Here is an 18,101-nt window from a genome sequence, read left to right as displayed (position 1 = left end):
ATTTGAGAGGGGATTTATCCCCAAACACTCCACTATGGAGAAATCCAGAGCTCCCACATTTGGATTCCATCCAAGATCCAGGGGCATGGACTAGATTTGGGATTAAAAAACTATCACAAATTGTACCTGAAGGGAGAATTATTTCATTTGCCGAAATAAGAAAATGTTAGAATATACCTGGGAATTACACTACACTGCTAAATAGACTAAGGGGCAGGGCCACTCAGTCACAGGCAGCATGTTTGGATAAGAGTATGGTATGGATTTGGGGGGGGGGGGGGGGGGCACGTTATTTTTTTAAATCATTTTGGTGTGGTTTTCCCCTCCAAAATCTATACGAGACCTAAGGTTTTTAATAAAAATTTGGGTGTGGGGTTCCCCTTAAAATATGTACCAGACCAAAAAGGGACTGGTATGGATTGGGACCCCGCATTGTTTTGTTTTTCCTCAATGGCACGTGTAATGTTTACATTCAGCTATCAGTGGGGAACCATGCTGACAGCTGATGAGTCCTACGTTGTTAAGGACGCAGTAGATGGCTTGCTGTTCTGATTTTTAAACAACTAGCTATAAACTGATTGTTAAGGACGCCAGTGGGCTGCTGGCTAAGGAAAAAACAAAAAAGCTGGAAACCAGTGCTTAGCTATTTTTTCTGCTGGCACATCACTCCCAAAAATGGAAAAAAAAGGCCTTTTTTTCTGCTCCTATAAGCTGAAGCTTGAAAAACACTTCTAGCTTACAATAATGTGCATGGGAGCTTAAAAATAAACTAGTGTGCACGGAGCCAAAGTTATTGAAGATGTAAGCTTTCAAGATTACTTACCGTATATACTCGAGTATAAGCCGAGATTTTCAGCCTCTTTTTTGAGGCTGAAAGTGCCCCCCTCGGCTTATACTCGAGTCATCGCTGTCTGCCCGCTCGATCAGCGTGTCGAGCAGACAGACAGCGGCCATTCTATGATTCAAAAGCCGCGCCTCCGCCTTCGCCTGTGATAGGCGGAACACTGAATTTCCCAGCAGCCTGTGTTCCGCCTATCACGGGCATCCGCTCATCCTCGTACTACGGACGAGGATGATACGACGTCCGTGATAGGCGGAACACAGGCTGCTGGGAAATTCAGTGTTCCGCCTATCACAGGCGAAGGAGGAGGCGCGGCTTTTGAATTTTACAATGGCCGCCGACGAAGAGGGCACGGGACGGAGGCAAGGCAAGGCACGGCACGGCACGGGACGGGACGGGACGAGACGAAGGCAAGGCAAGGCACGACACGGGACGGAGGCTCGGGACAAAGGCTCGGGACACAGGTAGGCTGGACACACACACACACACACACACACACACACCTGTACTGCCCACTAAACATGATGGGATTTTTGTCGTGGCTATGACGCAAAGTGGCTGCTGAATGGTCTTCTCTGTGTGGGTGGCCAGCGGGAATAAATCTGCGACTCAACTATTCCCTTTTCCCTGCCAAAGTGAATGGGTCCTCAGCCCTGGTTCACACTATATTGCCATGCAGCTAACACTGCAAACCCTATTCATTTCCGCACTGCGTTTTGCGATCTGCTGCGGGTGTAGGTGCAGGTAGGCTGGACACACACACACACACACACACACACACACACACACACACACACACGGATGGAGACACACACACACGGATGGATGGATGGATGGAGACACACACACACACAGGGATGGATGGATACACACAGGGATGGATGGATGGATGGATGGAGACACACACAGGGATGGATGGATGGATGGATGGAGACACACACACACAGGGATGGATGGATGGATGGACACACACACACACAGGGATGGATGGACGGACACACAGGGATGGACGGACACACAGGGATGGACGGACACACAGGGATGGACGGACACACACACAGGGATGGACAGGCATGTCTCACCCTCGGCTTATACACGAGTCAATAAGTTTGCCAGTTTTTTTGGGGGTAAATTGGGGGCCTCGGCTTATATTCGGGTCGGCCTATACTCGAGTATATACGGTAGATGCCTTCTTCTGGCTTAATATAATGTGTAAGCCATGGTTCACACTGGTGTGGCATTGAAATTGCGATTTAAAAGCCACAGATCCGTACGATTTGCACTGCCGATTTCATTGTGGCTTGTGACTTCATTTAACCACTTCAGCCGCCGGAAGGATTCCCTTTATTTCCCCACAAATAGAGCTTTATTTTGGTGGTATTTCTTTACCTCTGCATTTTTTTATTTTTTGCGCTATAAACAAAAAAAGCAGACAATTTTGAAAAAAAAAGAAAACAGTATTCTTTACTTTTTACTATAATAAATATCCAAAAAAACTAAAAAATAAAAAACAAATTTCTTCATCAGTTTAGGCCACTATATATTCTTCTACATATTTTTGGTAAAAAAAAAAAAAAAAAAAAATCGCAATAAGCGTATATTGATGGGTTTGCGCAAAAGTTATAGAGTCTACAAAATAGGAGATATATTTATGGCATTTTTATTATAACATTTTTTGCGGGACTTAGACATTGCGGCAGACAGATCAGACACTTTTTTTGGGACCAGTGACATTTATACAGTGATCAGGGCTAAAAATAGCCACTGATGACTGTATAAATGGCACTGGCAGGGAAGGGGTTAACACTAGGGGTAGATCAAGGAGTTAAGTGTTCCCTAGGGGGGTGTTTCTAACTGGGGGGGAGTGGACTGACAGGGAGTAGGAACAGACTCTCTCTCTCTCCTTCCTTGTGAGAACGGGGATCTGTTTGTTTACATTGACCGATCCCTGCGGTGGCCGGTGGACATTGCAGCCACTGACCACGCGTATCAGCTCAGGCGGCGCGTGCGCCTGCTAGTGCCTCTTAAAACGGCGGTCAAACAGCTACGCTGATTTGCGCAGCCGAGTCAACCAGCTGCAGTATAATGAAGGCGGCTGATTGGCAAATAGTTAACAGAAGTCTATGCAAGTCGCAATGAAATCAGAAAAAAGTAGTGCAGGAATCTTTTTTCATAAAAGCTGCAACATGGGTCGGCAATGGGGTGTGACTTGTCATGCGATTTGGAACTGTCAAATCGCACTGGTGTGAACAGGGTATAAAGCCTATCTTGAAATTGGAATTTATCCCAAAAGCATGCATCTTTAATTATTTAAGTTAGCCAATAAAGGGTATCACTTAATCTCCAAACATTCTGCACCTCTTTAGAAAAAATACTGTTTTCATGAAGTCTTTGTACATTGATTTTTCTGAAAATGCTGCTGCTCTTTGTTTCAGAATCTAATAGAGGCTAACAGACATCTTATTTACAAACAAGATGTGGATCTGCTTAAATGTGCTAGTGAGGAGATAAGTGCATCATTGAGGTAATATATGTATGATTTATATACTCTGTGTGTGTGCGTGTATATATATATATTTTTTTTATATATTAATGGCCGTGACCCTATGACCGAGAGAGATGTGGATCACATAAACATGCGACAAGACTTACGACAAATAGACCTGAAGTGTGCCTTGGTGGTCTGGTCGGTATGCCAAGAAAAGGGGGCATACTCAAGATAAGTAATGGGTAGTTTATGGAGAAGGATGTGCTGATAAGTGCCCTGAAAAAGGGAGGGGCGGGAGGGTATCGCGCACTGGAACCAACCAAGAGCATGGGCGAGTGGGCTGCTTAAATACCCTCCAGGCTCCTCCCATAAATTCACGCCACCATACTGGCCTTATTTATGGTCATGGCCCTATGATTGAGAGAGATGTGGATCGCATAAACTCGACAAGACTTACAACATAAATAGACCTGAGGTGTGCTTTGGTGGTCTGGTTGGTATGCCAAATAAAGGGGGCAAAATACTCAGATAGGGGAATAATTCTTTATTGATTCTTGTGGTTATTGAGCCCGCTTCGTGAAGGCTTGTGCCATATTCCCTGAGGATTTGGGACGTATGTGTCAAAGAAATTGCACTTCCATCTGCCTAATTTCTTGATTACGTGGTCTGGTACTCCATGCTGGGATGCAGCTGAAGCTGCTCCCATCCGGAAGGAATGTCCAGAGAACTGACTGGGGTTGAAGCCTAAGTTGCTTAGGAGGATCCTGTCATGCCTGATAAACTGGCTGCTACTCAGGGGGCTGGTCAGAAAGGGTAGCAATGGCTACCATCAGATTGGCTGGGTAGATGGGACAGTAGCCGATTGAGCATCATCACTGGGCACCAGGTGTTGTTAGTCTGAAACAGGTTGATGTCAACCCCCGGGGGCCGGTTTGTTGAGTTTTGGAGACTGTAAGATGAAGTGTGTAATGGTTCGAAAGCGAGTCGGGTGGCGTTGGAGCAGTGTCTGACTGCCGGAGCCATTGACAGCAAATTCAATAGGTCGTAGAGGACCGTAGATGGCCACATTGATGGCTAGACTGGGCGAAGACCCAAACAGAAAATGAGTAAGGATTTCAGACATGTCCCTGAAGATGGCACTCGTGATAGGTAAGCGTTTGCCACTAGCTATGGGTTGGTGTGTCTGTATGCCTCGTAGGAAGGACCTGATGCATGGCCAAGAATACTGACGGTTTGCTGGGGTCCTGTAAGGACAAAAATGCTTGGACGCCAGATAGGTATAGCCTGACGGTATTTGCGAGAAAGAGCTAGCTGCGTGTGGCAATATGATATGAAGGCTAGGACATGTCCAACGTCACCTATTGTTGCCTTGGGGCAGTAGGCCAAAAACTTGCAGTAGTTGTTCCCAGCTGTTAGATAAGCCTTCTGTGTGTTGCATGCCAAGGATTAGTTGATGAGTTGGGTTGAGTTGGCAAGGTGTGATTTTTGTCCATTGTCGGCAACGAGCAGGGTGGGGTTGGAGTAGTCGTTCAGTTGGCTCCAGCTGGAAAAACGAAGTAAAGTTGAAACAGGCAGCGCATAAGCTGCGATATTGCATTGCCTGGAATATGTCTACAGAATATATTAAACTGGCGATGGAGTGATACCTGCAAGAGCAGCGAGGTTTGGCGAACTAGTGGTGGACAAAAATGGCCGCGAAGCCTGTGGAGGCTGCGGCATCAGTGACCACCTGTGGTGGCTCGGCTGACATTGCCGGGATGGACATTGAAATGCCGTTCCAGCTGGTGAGGAAATTGTCCCACATAGCTAAGTCTGCTATTGGTGTGAGGAAGACTAAAAGCCATGATATAAAGGACCATCTTTGAGGAATAATCCTCATTGCAAAGTTCAGCATCCCTGGTAAGGATTGCAACTGCTTCATGGTGCACCCTTGTGATCGGGTGAATTTGTGGATAACTGTCCTGGTACGGGCTAGTTCGTTGGGAGGAAGGCTAGCCTGTATGGCATGCGTGTTCAGAGTGACACCTAGGAAGGGGATGGAGCGTGCCAGGCCTTCCACTTTATGCTCAGCTATGGGCACGTTTAGGTAGCTGAACACTATTCTCAAACTGTCTAGATCTGCCAGTGGTGTGCCTGGTTGTTTGATTAGCAGGAAGCCATCAAGGTGGTGGATAACCGTCTGACAGTGGGCCTGGTGTGACTTTTACCTGAAATGAACTGGCCCACCCCTGTCGTGCGACTGACCCTGGTGAAGATGCGAACTGTATGTTCTTCCCCTCCTATTTTTTATGTGGAGAAAGACAGAGAAAGATGAGTGTCCCGCATGCCATTGGAGATAAATGGCCAACTGGGTGCCGCCACGTGTTTGTGTGGTTGATTGGGTGCCACTGAGATGTGTTTGCAAATTAGTTTGTATGCGGGTTTGCATGTAGGTGCGTGCCGAAAAGTGTTTTATACTACTGGAGATGATATTGCGTGGTTGCAAGGGTCTCAGTGAGTGTCAGGTTGTGGAGATGAAATTGTGTGGTTGCAAGGGTCTCAGTCTGGTTTGCTGAGACGATATTGCATGGTCACAAGGGTTTTCAGTCTGGTTTGCTGAGACGATATTGCATGGTCACAAGGGTCTGTCTGGTTTGCTGAGACGATATTGCATGGTCACAAGGGTCTGTCTGGTTTGAGACGATATTGCATGGTTGCAAGGGTCTCGATGTGTATGATGTTGGTTTTTGGAATGATATTGCGTGGTTTCAAGGGTCTCCGTCTGGACTGCTGAGAGGATATTGCATGGTCGCCAGGGTCTCAGTCTGGTTTGCTGAGAGGATATTGCATGGTCACAAGGGTTTCTATGTGTATGATGTTGGTTTTTGAGACCAGATTATGTGGTTGCAAGGGTCTCAATGAGTATGAGGTTTTTTTTGAGACGATATTGCGTGGTTGCAAGGGTCTTCTGTGAGTGTCAGGCTACTGAGACAATATTGCGTGGTTCTAAGGGTCTCTACAATGTCAGGTTGATGAGACAGTATTGCGTTTGCAAGGGTCTCAAATGAGTGTCCGTCTGATGAGACAATTTTGCATAGTTGCAAGTGCCTCAATGGGGGTCAGGTTACTGGGCCAAGTTTACATGGTGGCAAAGGTTTTTTAATGAGTGAGAGGCTGCTGAGACGATATTACAGGGATATGCAATTAGCGGACCTCCAACTGTTGCAAAACTACTAAGTCCCATCATGCCTCTGGGTGTCATGCTTATGGCTGTCTTGCTATGCATCATGGGACTTGTAGTTCTGCAACAGCTGGAGGTCCTCTAATTGCATATCCCTGTGATATTGCATTTTGCAAGGGTCTCAGGTTGCCAAGATGATTTGCATGGTTGCAAGGGTATCAACAAATGAGAGTTGGGTTACTGAGAAAAGGATAGAAACACCTGGCTTGTTTGGTGGCTTACCACACCCCTAATAAGGGTTGAGGACAACGTCTATTCGATTTGTAGGTTCCATAGGGGTAACTAACGAACAACATGGGAGACAAGGAATGGTAACAAATTGATACGACAAAGAATGTGGTAACGAATCTTACCTGTGACAGTGAGCCATGCGAGAGGTTCGCGGCAGGCTGTGGTGGGAGTGCAACATAACGGGAAAGTGTGGCTTGGTGCCTTGCACGAGGCAAAACAACAAAGTTTGGTGTGGAAAATGGAATGAGAGAAGTGCATACGAATGATTCCACTGCGGGATCCAAACACATGGTATGGGTGATACTACAAATTGACATGACAAAACATGGTAACTAATCCTCCTATGACAATGGCCTTGCGACTGGGTTGGCATAGGTCTGTAGTGGGTATGCAACGTATCCGAAGAATGTGGTGTGGCACTGTGCATGACGAACGATACGCAAGTTCTGCGGCGGGACCTGAACACACAACATAGGGGATATAATGAATGGCAACGATTAGGACATGTTGTTGTGAGTGCAAAGTAACAATTCCCACCTGCTACCATGAGCGAGATTTGAAAAAAAAGCTACAAATAAGCAACCGCAACAATTTACCCCCATTTAATTCTCAGAATTACAGGTATGACATAACCATACTCCGTCTGAATGGAGTAAATGTTCCATTTCTTTTTCTTGTCCCATAGTGCGCCCAGGTGAGCCATGAAATTCTGCATTCCAAATGTACAGTGCAGCCAGAAAGTATTCACAGCACTTCACTTTTTCTACATTTTGTTATGTTAAAGTCTTATTCCAAAATGAATTCATTATTTTCCTCAAAATTCCGAAAACAATACCCCATAATGAAAATTTGAAAGAAGTTGGTTTGAAATCTTTGCACGTTTATTAAAAATAAAAAACAAAAAAAATCCCATGTACATAAGTATTTGTACATGGGATACACAGCCCTTGTGCAATACTTTCTTGAAGTACCTTTGGCACCAATTACAGCCTAAAGTCTTTTTGAGTATGATACTACAAGCTTGGCACACCTATTTTTGGACGGTTTCTCCCATTATTTTTTGCAGGACCTCTCAAACTCCGTTGGGTTGGATGGGGAGCCTCATGCACAGCCATTTTCAGATCTCTCTAGAGATGTTCATTTGGGTTCAAGTCTGGGATCTGGCTGGACCACTCAAGGACATTCACAGAGTTGTCCCGTAGCCACTCCTTTGTTATCTTGGCTTTGTGCTTAGGGTTTTTGCCCTGTTGGAAGATGAACCTTCGCCCCAGTCTGATGTCCAGAGGGCTCTGGAGCAGGTTTTCATCAAGGATGTCTGTACATTGCTGCATTCATCTTTTCCTCGATTCGGACTAGTCTCCCAATTCCTGTCACTGAAAAACATCCCCACAGCATGATACTGCCACCACCATGCTTCACTGTAGGGATGGTATTAACCAGGTAATGAGAGTTGCCTTTTTTCTTCCAGACATGACGCTTGCCATTCAGGCCAAAGAGTTCAATCTTTGTTTCATCAGACCAGAGAATTTTTCTTTCTCATGGTCTGAGAGTCCTTCAGGTGCCTTTTGGCAAACTCCAGGCGGGCTGTCATGTGCCTTTTACTGAGGAGTGGCTTCCGTCTGGCCGCTCTACCATACAGGCCTGATTGGTGGAGTACTGCAGCAAAGGTTGTTCTTCTGGAAGGTTCTCCTCTCTCCACAAAGAAATGCTAGAGCTCTATCAGAGTGACCATCAAGGTACACCATTTAGCAACTCACATGGTTGATGATTAAAATGGGCACATCTAAGTATGCAGGTATCTGGGGTAAAGCTGTCCACATAGACCATCCGCTGCACTGCTGGCTCTCACCACTGTCAGTCTGCAATTGTGACCAGGAAGACTACCCTGCAGTAGAGTGATCTGAAAGTGAGACTTGCAGCACACATGGAAGGGATGACATTGATGGTGGTGCAGATTACGGTCCATGTGAACAGCTTTACCCTGGATGCTTACATACTTAGATATGCCTGTTTTAATCATCAACCATGTGAGTTGCTAAATGTTGTACCTTCATTAAATGTAACCATATTGCTAAACTTAGAGGTGCCTTTCTTCTCTTTTATACTCAGTTGTGACATGACGCTACTCTTATATCAAGCCATCGCTCGCTTTTCAATTTAAATTTATAAAAACATTTTGCTTGTCTTGTAAAACACTCGCACACCAAGTTACTTGCAATTCAAGGTTTTACTGTACTCATGAGAACACTAGCAAGATACGGAGGTATGATCTCTGTGGGTGGGGTTATCCTATGCTGGCCATTGGCTTTTTTTTTTTTGTTGCCAGAAGAAAGTAAAACAAACTATGCTCTAGGTGTAAAAAACTTCCACTGGCATCCCAGTCTTAGTTTGTAGGGTTCAATACTGAGTTGGCTCACCCTTTGCAGCTATAACAGCTAAAACTTTTCTGGAAAGGCTGCCCACAAGGTTTAGGAGTATGTCTGGGAATGTTTGACCATTCTTCCAGAAGCGCATTTGTGAGGTCAGGCACTGATGTGGACGAGAAGGCCTGGCTTGCAGTCTCTGCTCTAATTCCTCCCAAAGGTGTGCTATTGGGTTGAGGTCAGGACTCTGTGCAGGTCAGTCAAGTTCCTCTACCCCAAACCTGCTCATCCATGTCTTTATGGACCTTGCTTTGTGCACTGGTCCAAATCATTTGGTGGAGGGGGATTATGGTGTAGGGTTGCTTTTCAGGAGTTGGGCTTGGTCCTTTAGTTTCAGTGAAGGGAACTTTTAAGGTGTCAGCATACCAAGACATTTTGGACAATTTCATGCGCCTATCTTTTTGGGAACACTTTGGGGATGGCCCCTTCCTGTTCAAACATGACTGCACACCAGTGCACAAAGCAAGGTCCATAAAGACATGGATGAGCAAGTTTGGGGTAGAGGAACTTGACTGGCCTGCACAGAGTCCTGACCTCAATTGGATAGAACACCTTTGAGATGAATTAGAGCGGAGACTGTGAGCCAGGCCTTCTCGTCTACATCAGTGCCTGACCTCACAAATGCACTTCTGGAAGAATGGTCAAACATTCCCACAGACACACTCCTAAATCTTGTGGACAGCCTTCCCAGAAGAGTTGAAACTGTTATGGCTGCAAAGGGTGGGCTAACTCAATATTGAACCCTACGGACTAATACTGGGATGCCTGTGGAAGTTTTTTTTACACCTAGAGCATAGTTTTATTTTCTTCTGGCAACAAAAAAAAGCCAAACAATGGCCAGCATAGGATAACCTGTCTAAGATTGCGATGCCATTAATGTTCATATGTGTAAAGGCAGGTGTCCCAATTACTTTGGTAATACAGTGTATATTACAAATGCTGGCTCTGAAAGAGAGTGAAGTCATGGTTTTCATAAAGGATATGTTTTATATTGAGGATGACAGAATATAAATTGTTTTATGTTGCACTGTAAAACAATATCATTAAAGACATTTTTCATTGATGATTATATGTCTGTGCTGCATTATAACTGCGCTGTCACTGCTTGTTCAGAGTTGTACCTTGTATACAAGGTCCACTTAAGCTGTCTGGATATATCAGAATGGCTTTCCTTTGTTTCCACAGGATCTATGAGCACATCAGTGACTTATGTCTCTTTCTTTTCAATGATGCACTCGTTCTATCCAGACGTCACATTTTCTATACACCATTTAGGCACGTACCATCATCCTCGTACCAGTTTATGGCTTCCGTTTCTTTGCCACGATTGCTAGTGGAAGACATTCCGGACACTAAATGTAGGTTCACGCACAATTTAATTTTATCTTTGTGAAAATGTAAACCACTTAAAAGGTATTTAATTCTACAAAGACATTCTTCATTAGCAGGCCTAACCTTACTAGAAACCTGTGTAGAGAATATGGAGGCTCTTATTGCTGACCTCTGCTTAAGAAAATAAGTTGCGTATAAAATACAAAACTACTAGTAGCACATTTTGAGACTATGTTGTATTGGTGTGCAATAATGATTTATGGTATTTGTTAGAGAAAACAAGGTTTTCATAAACATCATTGTAATTACTATGGAATGGACAGTGCCATCTACTAATTCTTTAACATGGACTGTGCTGTCAGAAAATATATAGTTTGGGGTCACAAACAATCAAGCCTGTAATTTGTATTTGAAAACCAGTAAGAATGGTCCAGCCACCTGAGGTACAAAATGCAGTGAAATGGTTTGTATTCTGTGCGTTACTAAGTCAGAACAAAGTTGCAGATCAAGACCTTCACTTTGACTTCTTACATGCATGTTCTAGGTCAGTAACTAGCGTTTTCAAGGGGGAGGTCAGCAATGTTAGCTTCCATGTTTCTGTCCTTACAGATTTCCTTTAGGCCGGGTTCATGCGATGTGCAGCGTGGGGCACAGCAGCGGATCTGATGTATCCCCATTCAGTGTTCCAGGTCTGAATTCGGTCCAAATTTTTGCATGAATTTGGACTTGAAACGGAGCCAAAGACGCACAGGATCCTTCTGCTGTGTGCTACGCGGCCACCCCAGAGTTGTGAGAGCCGGTCACACTCTTATGTCATGCGAATTGGATGCCAGGAAACCCACATCCAATTCGCATAAGTGTGAACCCAGCCTTAAAGTGATTTTTTTTTTTAAAAAGCAAAGCTTTACAAACATGTCATACTTACCTCCACTGTGCAGTTCCTTTTGCATAGAGTGGCCCCGACTCTCAACTTCTGGGGTCCCCCCGGCAGTGCTGGTAGCTCCTCCCCACATTGTATAACCCCCTAGGAGAAGCGCGCTCCTGGGGGTTACCTTGCCGGCTTGCTCCCGAGTCCAGCATTTGCGTCCCTAGACATAGAATGCCAGACTCAAGCGCAGACGCCCACATCATTGGATTTGATTGACAGCAGCAGGAGCCAATGGCTGCGTGGCTATCAATCTATCCAATCCAGAGCGGAGACAACAGGCAGAGGGGAAGAGCACATCTCTGGCATGGGAATTACCGGGCTCAGGTGAGTAAATGGGGGGCTGGTCAGTGACAGAAGTTTTTTCACCTTAATGCATTAAAGCGGAGTTCCACCCAAAAATGGAACTTCCGCTTTAAGGGAAGGAGACCATTTGGCATGTCATTTTTTTGGGGGAGGGAGCAGAAGCCCCCCCCTTTTTTTTATTTTTTAGAGGTTTCTAGCTCCCACTTCCTTCCAGCTCATCTCTCCCCCCTCCCTCTCGGCAATCATCTGGGACATGTCACAGGCCCCAGATGATTGCCTGGCCAGTCACAGAGTGCAGTGTGTACCCGGCTGTGAAGCCACAGTCACAATGCCGGCGTCGTGGAGAGGAGCGGGGCTTCATTCCCCTGCATCGCTGGACCATGGGACAGGTAAGTGTCCGATTATTAAAAGTCAGCAGCTGCAGTATTTGTCTGCTGACTTAATTTTTTTTGTCAGAACTCTGCTTTAAGGTGAAAAAACATAAGGGTTTACAACCCCTTTAAGTAATCCTGTTACTCTTTCATATATGGTATATTTAGCATGAGCCCTAAAACTACTGAGGACCTGCACATCTCCCCTGGGGCCACCAAAGTTAGAAGATTATCCTCTAGCCTTGGCTCCTCTGTGCCCAGTAAAGCTGCCCATTATATTTAATAAACCTGAAGTTTATTCTGCATATACATGTGCATCCCATAAAATTAGAATATCATCAAAAAGTTTAATTTATTTCAGTAATTCAATTCAAAAAGTCCAACTCAGTATATCAGAAAATTTGAATATTACATACCACCAATAAAACAAAGGATTTTTAATACAGAAATGTTGGCTTATGAAAAGTATGTCCATGTACAGTATATTATGCACTCAATACTTGGTCGGGGTTCCTTTTGCATGAATTACTGCATCAATGTGGTGTGGCATGGAGGCAATTAGCCTGAGGCACTGCTGAGGTATTATGGAAGCCCAGGTTGCTTTGATATAGTGGCTTTCAGCTCTTACGCATTGTTGGTCTGGTGTCTCTCATCTTCCTCTTGACAATACACTACAGATTCTCTATGGGGTTTATGTCAGGTGAGTTTGCTGGCCAATCAAGCACAGTGATACCAAGATCATTAAACCAGGTCCTGGTAATTTTGGCAGGTGCCAAGTCCTTCTGGAAAATGAAATCGGCATCTCCATAAAGCTGGTCAGCAGAGGGAAGCATGAAGTGCTCTAGAATTTCCTAGTTAGAGGGCTGCGCTGACTTTGGACTTGATAAAATACAGTGGACCAACACCAGCAGATGACATGGCTCCCCCAATCATCACTGACTGTGGAAACTTCACAATAAACCTCATGCGACGTGAATTCTGTGCCTCTCCACTCTTACTCTAGACTCTTGGACCTTGATTTCCAAATGAAATGCTAAATTTTCTACAGTCCATGATGATTTGAGGAGCCATGCCATCTGCAGGTGTTGGTCCACTGTGTGGTATTGTTTGTGTATTGATTCTGTGTAGTTTTGTCAAGAGGAAGCTGAGACACCAGACCCAACAATGCAGACGAGCTGAAGGCTGCTATCAAAGCAACCTGGCTTTCCATATAACCTCAGCAGTGCCACAGGCTGATAACCTCTATGCCACGCCTATTTATTCATGAAAAAGGAGCCCCAACCAAGTATTGAGTGCATAATATACTTTATATGGACATACTTTTCAGTAAGCCCACATTTCTGTATTAAAAATCCTTTTTTTTTTTTTTTTATTGGTCTTATGTAATATTCTAATTTTCTGAGATATTGAATTTTGGGTTTTCACTAGCTGTAAGCCATAATCATCAAAAGAAAGAAATGCTTGAAATGTATCACTCTGTGTGTATTGCATCTATATAAAATAAAGGAGTTTTACTTTTTGAATTGATTTACAATAAATTAAATTTTACCTTTTTGATGATCTAATTTTATGAGATGCACCTGTATGTTACCTTCCCTGGTTCTTTTCTCTCCCCCCTTCCCTATAAGCATGCCAATTACATTTTTTAATATAACCTTTCTATTTTCATTCCATAAATTATTTTAGACCCTGCGACATCATTATTGGGTTTCTGTGCAATGCATGCAGATCATGGCTGGTGGGAAGGGTTGGCAGTGTGCTTTTACATAGCTTCACAAAACCATTACAGCACCATGTCTTAGTACTCTTCTCAAGAGCCATCAACCCTGATACAAGCAGAGATGCTCTTGGAAGGGTTATGGAAATATAAAAATGCCTTCTGGAGGAGTGGGTGTTCCTGTGCAGACTGGATTTGCGTGCAGACTGTTTTATGTAACTCCCATATGTGGTGATGAACCTCCATTATTGAAAGACTTGAAATCCAAAGAGTAAAAGGATGCTTGACATCCTTCAGTTAGGAAATGAGGCAGCTTCTAATTCACACTGTGGGAAGCTCAATGCAGAGTACCCAAATTCAGTACAGGAGAGGAGCATATGCAATTGTGCAAGACTGAAGTTAAAGCTGGAGTTCAATGTTACTACTCGATGGGGGTGAAATGTGATCATCCAAGCTTTAGTCAGGGATTGTATAACAGATCTTTTGCTATGCAGTTTAAAGTCCAATTTGCCATATTTGATAAAGGAACAAGAGTGCTTTAAAGGGGTTGTAAAGGTTTGTTTTAGTATTTTTTTTTTTAAATGACAAACATGTAATACTCACCTGCACACAGTGGCCCTGTTCCTCCTCTTCTGAGGTCCCCCAGTGGTGCTCCTGGCTTCTCTTCTCAAGTGCCCCCACGGAGAAGCACCTTCCATGGGGGCACTTGTGTGGGTGCGTCCCTGAGTATTGCGGCTGCATCTATTGACACAGACAGCAGGACTCTGTCCCTCTACCTGCATCATTGAATTTGATTGACAGCTGCGATCAATCCAATGAGGACCGGAGACAGCAGCTGGAGCTGCTGTGCTCGTTCCTATCACTGGGAAGATCAGGTTCAGGTAAGTAAAGGAGGGGGGGGGGGTCTGGGGGGCTACTGCACTACAGAAGGTTTTTCACATAAATTCATAGAATACATTAAGGTGAAAAACCTTAAGGGATTCCAACCCCTTTAAAGGGGCTATTTCATAAAGCCAGCCTCTGATAGAAGCGGCAGTTTTCTAACAAGTGGTCACAACAAAAGTGACATCAGAAGAAATGAAATGAAATAGCCCATCTCTTCTTGCCCTGAAACATGAATGTCATAAATGCCTGTGTATGCACCAAGTGTACTGCACATTTGGTATCCAATGTCCCTAGGTTTCTTATGTATATGTTTTATGATCCTCACTGCACACATGAAAAATAGATGGTCACACAATGGACACAGATCATTTTAAACCAAATGTCTACATACATACACTTAACCCTAGTCCTTAGATGAGCATTGAACATCTTTGAATCAGAAGGTTGTGCACTTTAGCTCATAAGTATTAGGGAGGGTTAGTGTTAAGCTGGCCATAGCTGGATTGAAATTTGGCAGGTTTAATTTATCTATGGTCATTCCCATTCAAGAGGAGTCAACCTAGTGATGAACTTCTCTTAAACGGGAATGTTGGAAAATGTGTGTTTGATCAGTGCATACAGTCAATAGGGTTCATAAAAAAGGTAAATCTATCTTTTAAAAAGGACAGTCCTATTTCAGCAAGTACACAATTCCTTAAATCATTTGAGATCTAATTTACTCGTTTTCTAATCTATATTTTGTGTTATTGGTTTAGCTATAAAGATTTGTAGGTCCTTCGTTTGGTGACTCTTAATATATCTAACATAGGTAGCATCTCACGGCAGCTTAGATATGTTTGCTATGCATAAAGCTTAATTCACAAAGCTAAAAACACTAGCACAAGGATTTTCAGTTTCAAATAAGTGACGATTATTTTCAGCTAGGCCTAATTAGAGTTAAAAATTGCAGTTACAACATTGAACTAAAGATACCCATCCTTGTGTTAAAGGTTTATTGGTGTTGGTGCCTGACCAGATTTGATGCATAGTAACACAAGAGCCAAAAGGCACAGTTCATATATTATATAAGCAAATTTGGATGCCCCACTATCCATATATACTACATCCATGCCCTGCACAGAAACTCTCTAAAGCATTGACCATTTTGCAATACTGTGCGATGGTTTTCAGCATTCTAGGGTGTTCCCCGGACCGCTGGATAAAATGACTTGTCTGAGAGGTTGCAACTTTGACTTCGATAAGATCAATGGTAACTGAGTCCAGCACAATTATTAATGTAATTGTTATTGTATTTACCAGCAATTTTTAATTATCTAAACATTATTTTCTTTAAATCTTTAGATGTAAAGAATGCTTTTGTTCTGCAAGGACCTAAGCGAAGGTGGATTTGTTCCACACAAACAGAAGAGGAAAAGGTCACTTTGCTTTCTTCATGTCAGAGTACTATCCATGCCAGCATTGAAACAAAATAACCATACCAGTTTTTACTACTGGAGTTTTTTCTTTAACCACTTGCCACCCAGGCCAATTCTGACATTTCTCTGCTACATGTAAAATCATATATGTTTTTTTTTAGCAAATACCCTAGAGAATACAATGGCGATTGTTGCAACTTTTTATTTCACACAGCATTTGTGCAGCAATTTTTCAAATGCGTTTTTTTGGGAAACAGTTTTGTGCTTTAAAAAAACAAAACAGTAAAGTTAGTCCAATTTCCATATTTTGAAAGATGAAGTTACGCTGAGTAAATAGATACCTAACATGTCACGCGTCAAAATTGCACACGCTCGTGGAATGGCACCAAAGTTCGGTACTTAAAAATCCCCATATTGGTTACATGTTTTGAGTTACAGAGGAGGTCTAGGGACAAAATTATTGCTCTCGCTCCAACGTTCACGTTGATACCTCACATGTATGGTTTGAACACGGTTTTCATATGTGGGCGTGGCTTACGTATGCATTCGCTTCTGCGTGCGAGCACATGGGGACAGGGGCGCTTTAAAAAAAAAAAATATTGTTAATTATACTTTTGGCATATGACATGACAGGGGGTCCTCTTTATAGTGCAATATGGGGTCAATAAGACCCCACATCCCACCACTAGGCTGGGAAGCCTGAAGTAAAAAAAAAAAAAAAAGGATCACGCTTCCCAGCCAAAGCGACGCAGTTTTTTTAATGCAGAGGATGGGTATGAAGTCATAACATCGCGCCTGGCCTCCGATGATCATAGAGACTCTGGCGACCATCTGGACTGGCGGAAATCTCCATGATCAACATCCGGGGCCGGCGGATCTTCTGTCCGACTCACCGATCGTAGCAGTGAGCCACTATGATCATTCTTATGGCGTAGGGAATCTCCGGCTGAAAACAAAAATATCTGAATGATGTCTGTAGCTACAGGCATCATTCAGATATACCCGCTCAAATTCCGTCACGTCATATGATGGCAGGCGGGAGTGAGGCGGTTAAACGTATACATAAACTTACAATTATATGACAAAACCTGTAGAAAACTAGAAGTCACATTTAAAACCCTATAATAATGTCTAGGGGCCAGTTCCCAGTCATGTACATGCAGCTGCTACAGAAAACAGGAGCGTCTGGTTCAGGAGATGGACGGTGGAGCGAGTAAATGTCATATTTATTACATTTTTTTAAATGTATAATACATAAAAATGAAATCAAGAAATGTATTAATGATGTGTGTATTTTTGGGTATAACATTGCTTTATTATTTTCTTGGAGGGTAGGGGCCGTCAGGTAGACTGTACAGGGCTTCATGATTAAGCAAACTAATATACAGGTTGCAATCAGTGAGGGAGACCATTAAGTGTCATTGCTAAACAGATGCAAAACATTGAGCTTGCCTTTATCACTACTGTGCCAGTAAAATTTTCCCAATTGGAAAAAAAAAAAACTTGCCTGCTAATCTGCTCCTATGCCCTCCTCTTGCTTGCTTGGCACTTGTAACGGGAATCCTGAGGATCGCACAGATATGGGGGGGGGGTTGGGTGCTCCTTCATCATCTGGATAAGGGTCTCAGGAACATACACACACTATCCCCTCCAACTTGCTTGGTATTGATGACCAAACTGCATGTTTGTTGATTTCTTGGCAATATATGGTCATTCCTGGTAGGGAGGCAAATATTCATCAGATGTTTTGCTGATTTTTGTCTTCAGATTTACCAAAACCATGTAGTGCAAGGGCCTGCCTGATTGCATACAAATTGAAATGCCTAAGGTTTGACCTCATATTATATGGTTTTGGTAAATCTGAAAGAAAAAATCAGCACAAAATCTGATAGAGTGTGTGTGTGGGGGGGCTTCAGTCACAGGTTCCACAAGCCAACACAACCAAGG

At 43.6% G+C, this 18,101-nt stretch overlaps 1 protein-coding gene across 2 annotated transcripts in view; it reads left to right on the top strand.

Moving 5' to 3' along the window:
* ECT2L (epithelial cell transforming 2 like) overlaps positions 1-17,432 on the top strand; it is a 73,139-nt gene extending 55,707 nt beyond the window's left edge. For both annotated transcript variants that reach the window (XM_077486752.1, XM_077486753.1), the window contains 3 exons: positions 3,277-3,365; positions 10,389-10,561; positions 16,081-17,432. In XM_077486752.1, coding sequence (XP_077342878.1) covers positions 3,277-3,365; positions 10,389-10,561; positions 16,081-16,211 — 393 coding nt within the window. In that variant the 3' untranslated portion in view covers positions 16,212-17,432. The remainder of the gene's footprint in view (positions 1-3,276; positions 3,366-10,388; positions 10,562-16,080) is intronic.
* The last annotated feature ends 669 nt before the right edge of the window (positions 17,433-18,101 follow it).

This window comes from Lithobates pipiens, unplaced genomic scaffold (assembly GCF_037356315.1).
Source record: "Lithobates pipiens isolate NorthernLeopardFrog02 unplaced genomic scaffold, aLitPip1_a1.2 Scaffold_18, whole genome shotgun sequence".
In the NCBI taxonomy this organism is placed as follows: Eukaryota; Metazoa; Chordata; class Amphibia; order Anura; family Ranidae; genus Lithobates; species Lithobates pipiens.
This window is presented reverse-complemented; position numbering and strand designations above follow the sequence as displayed.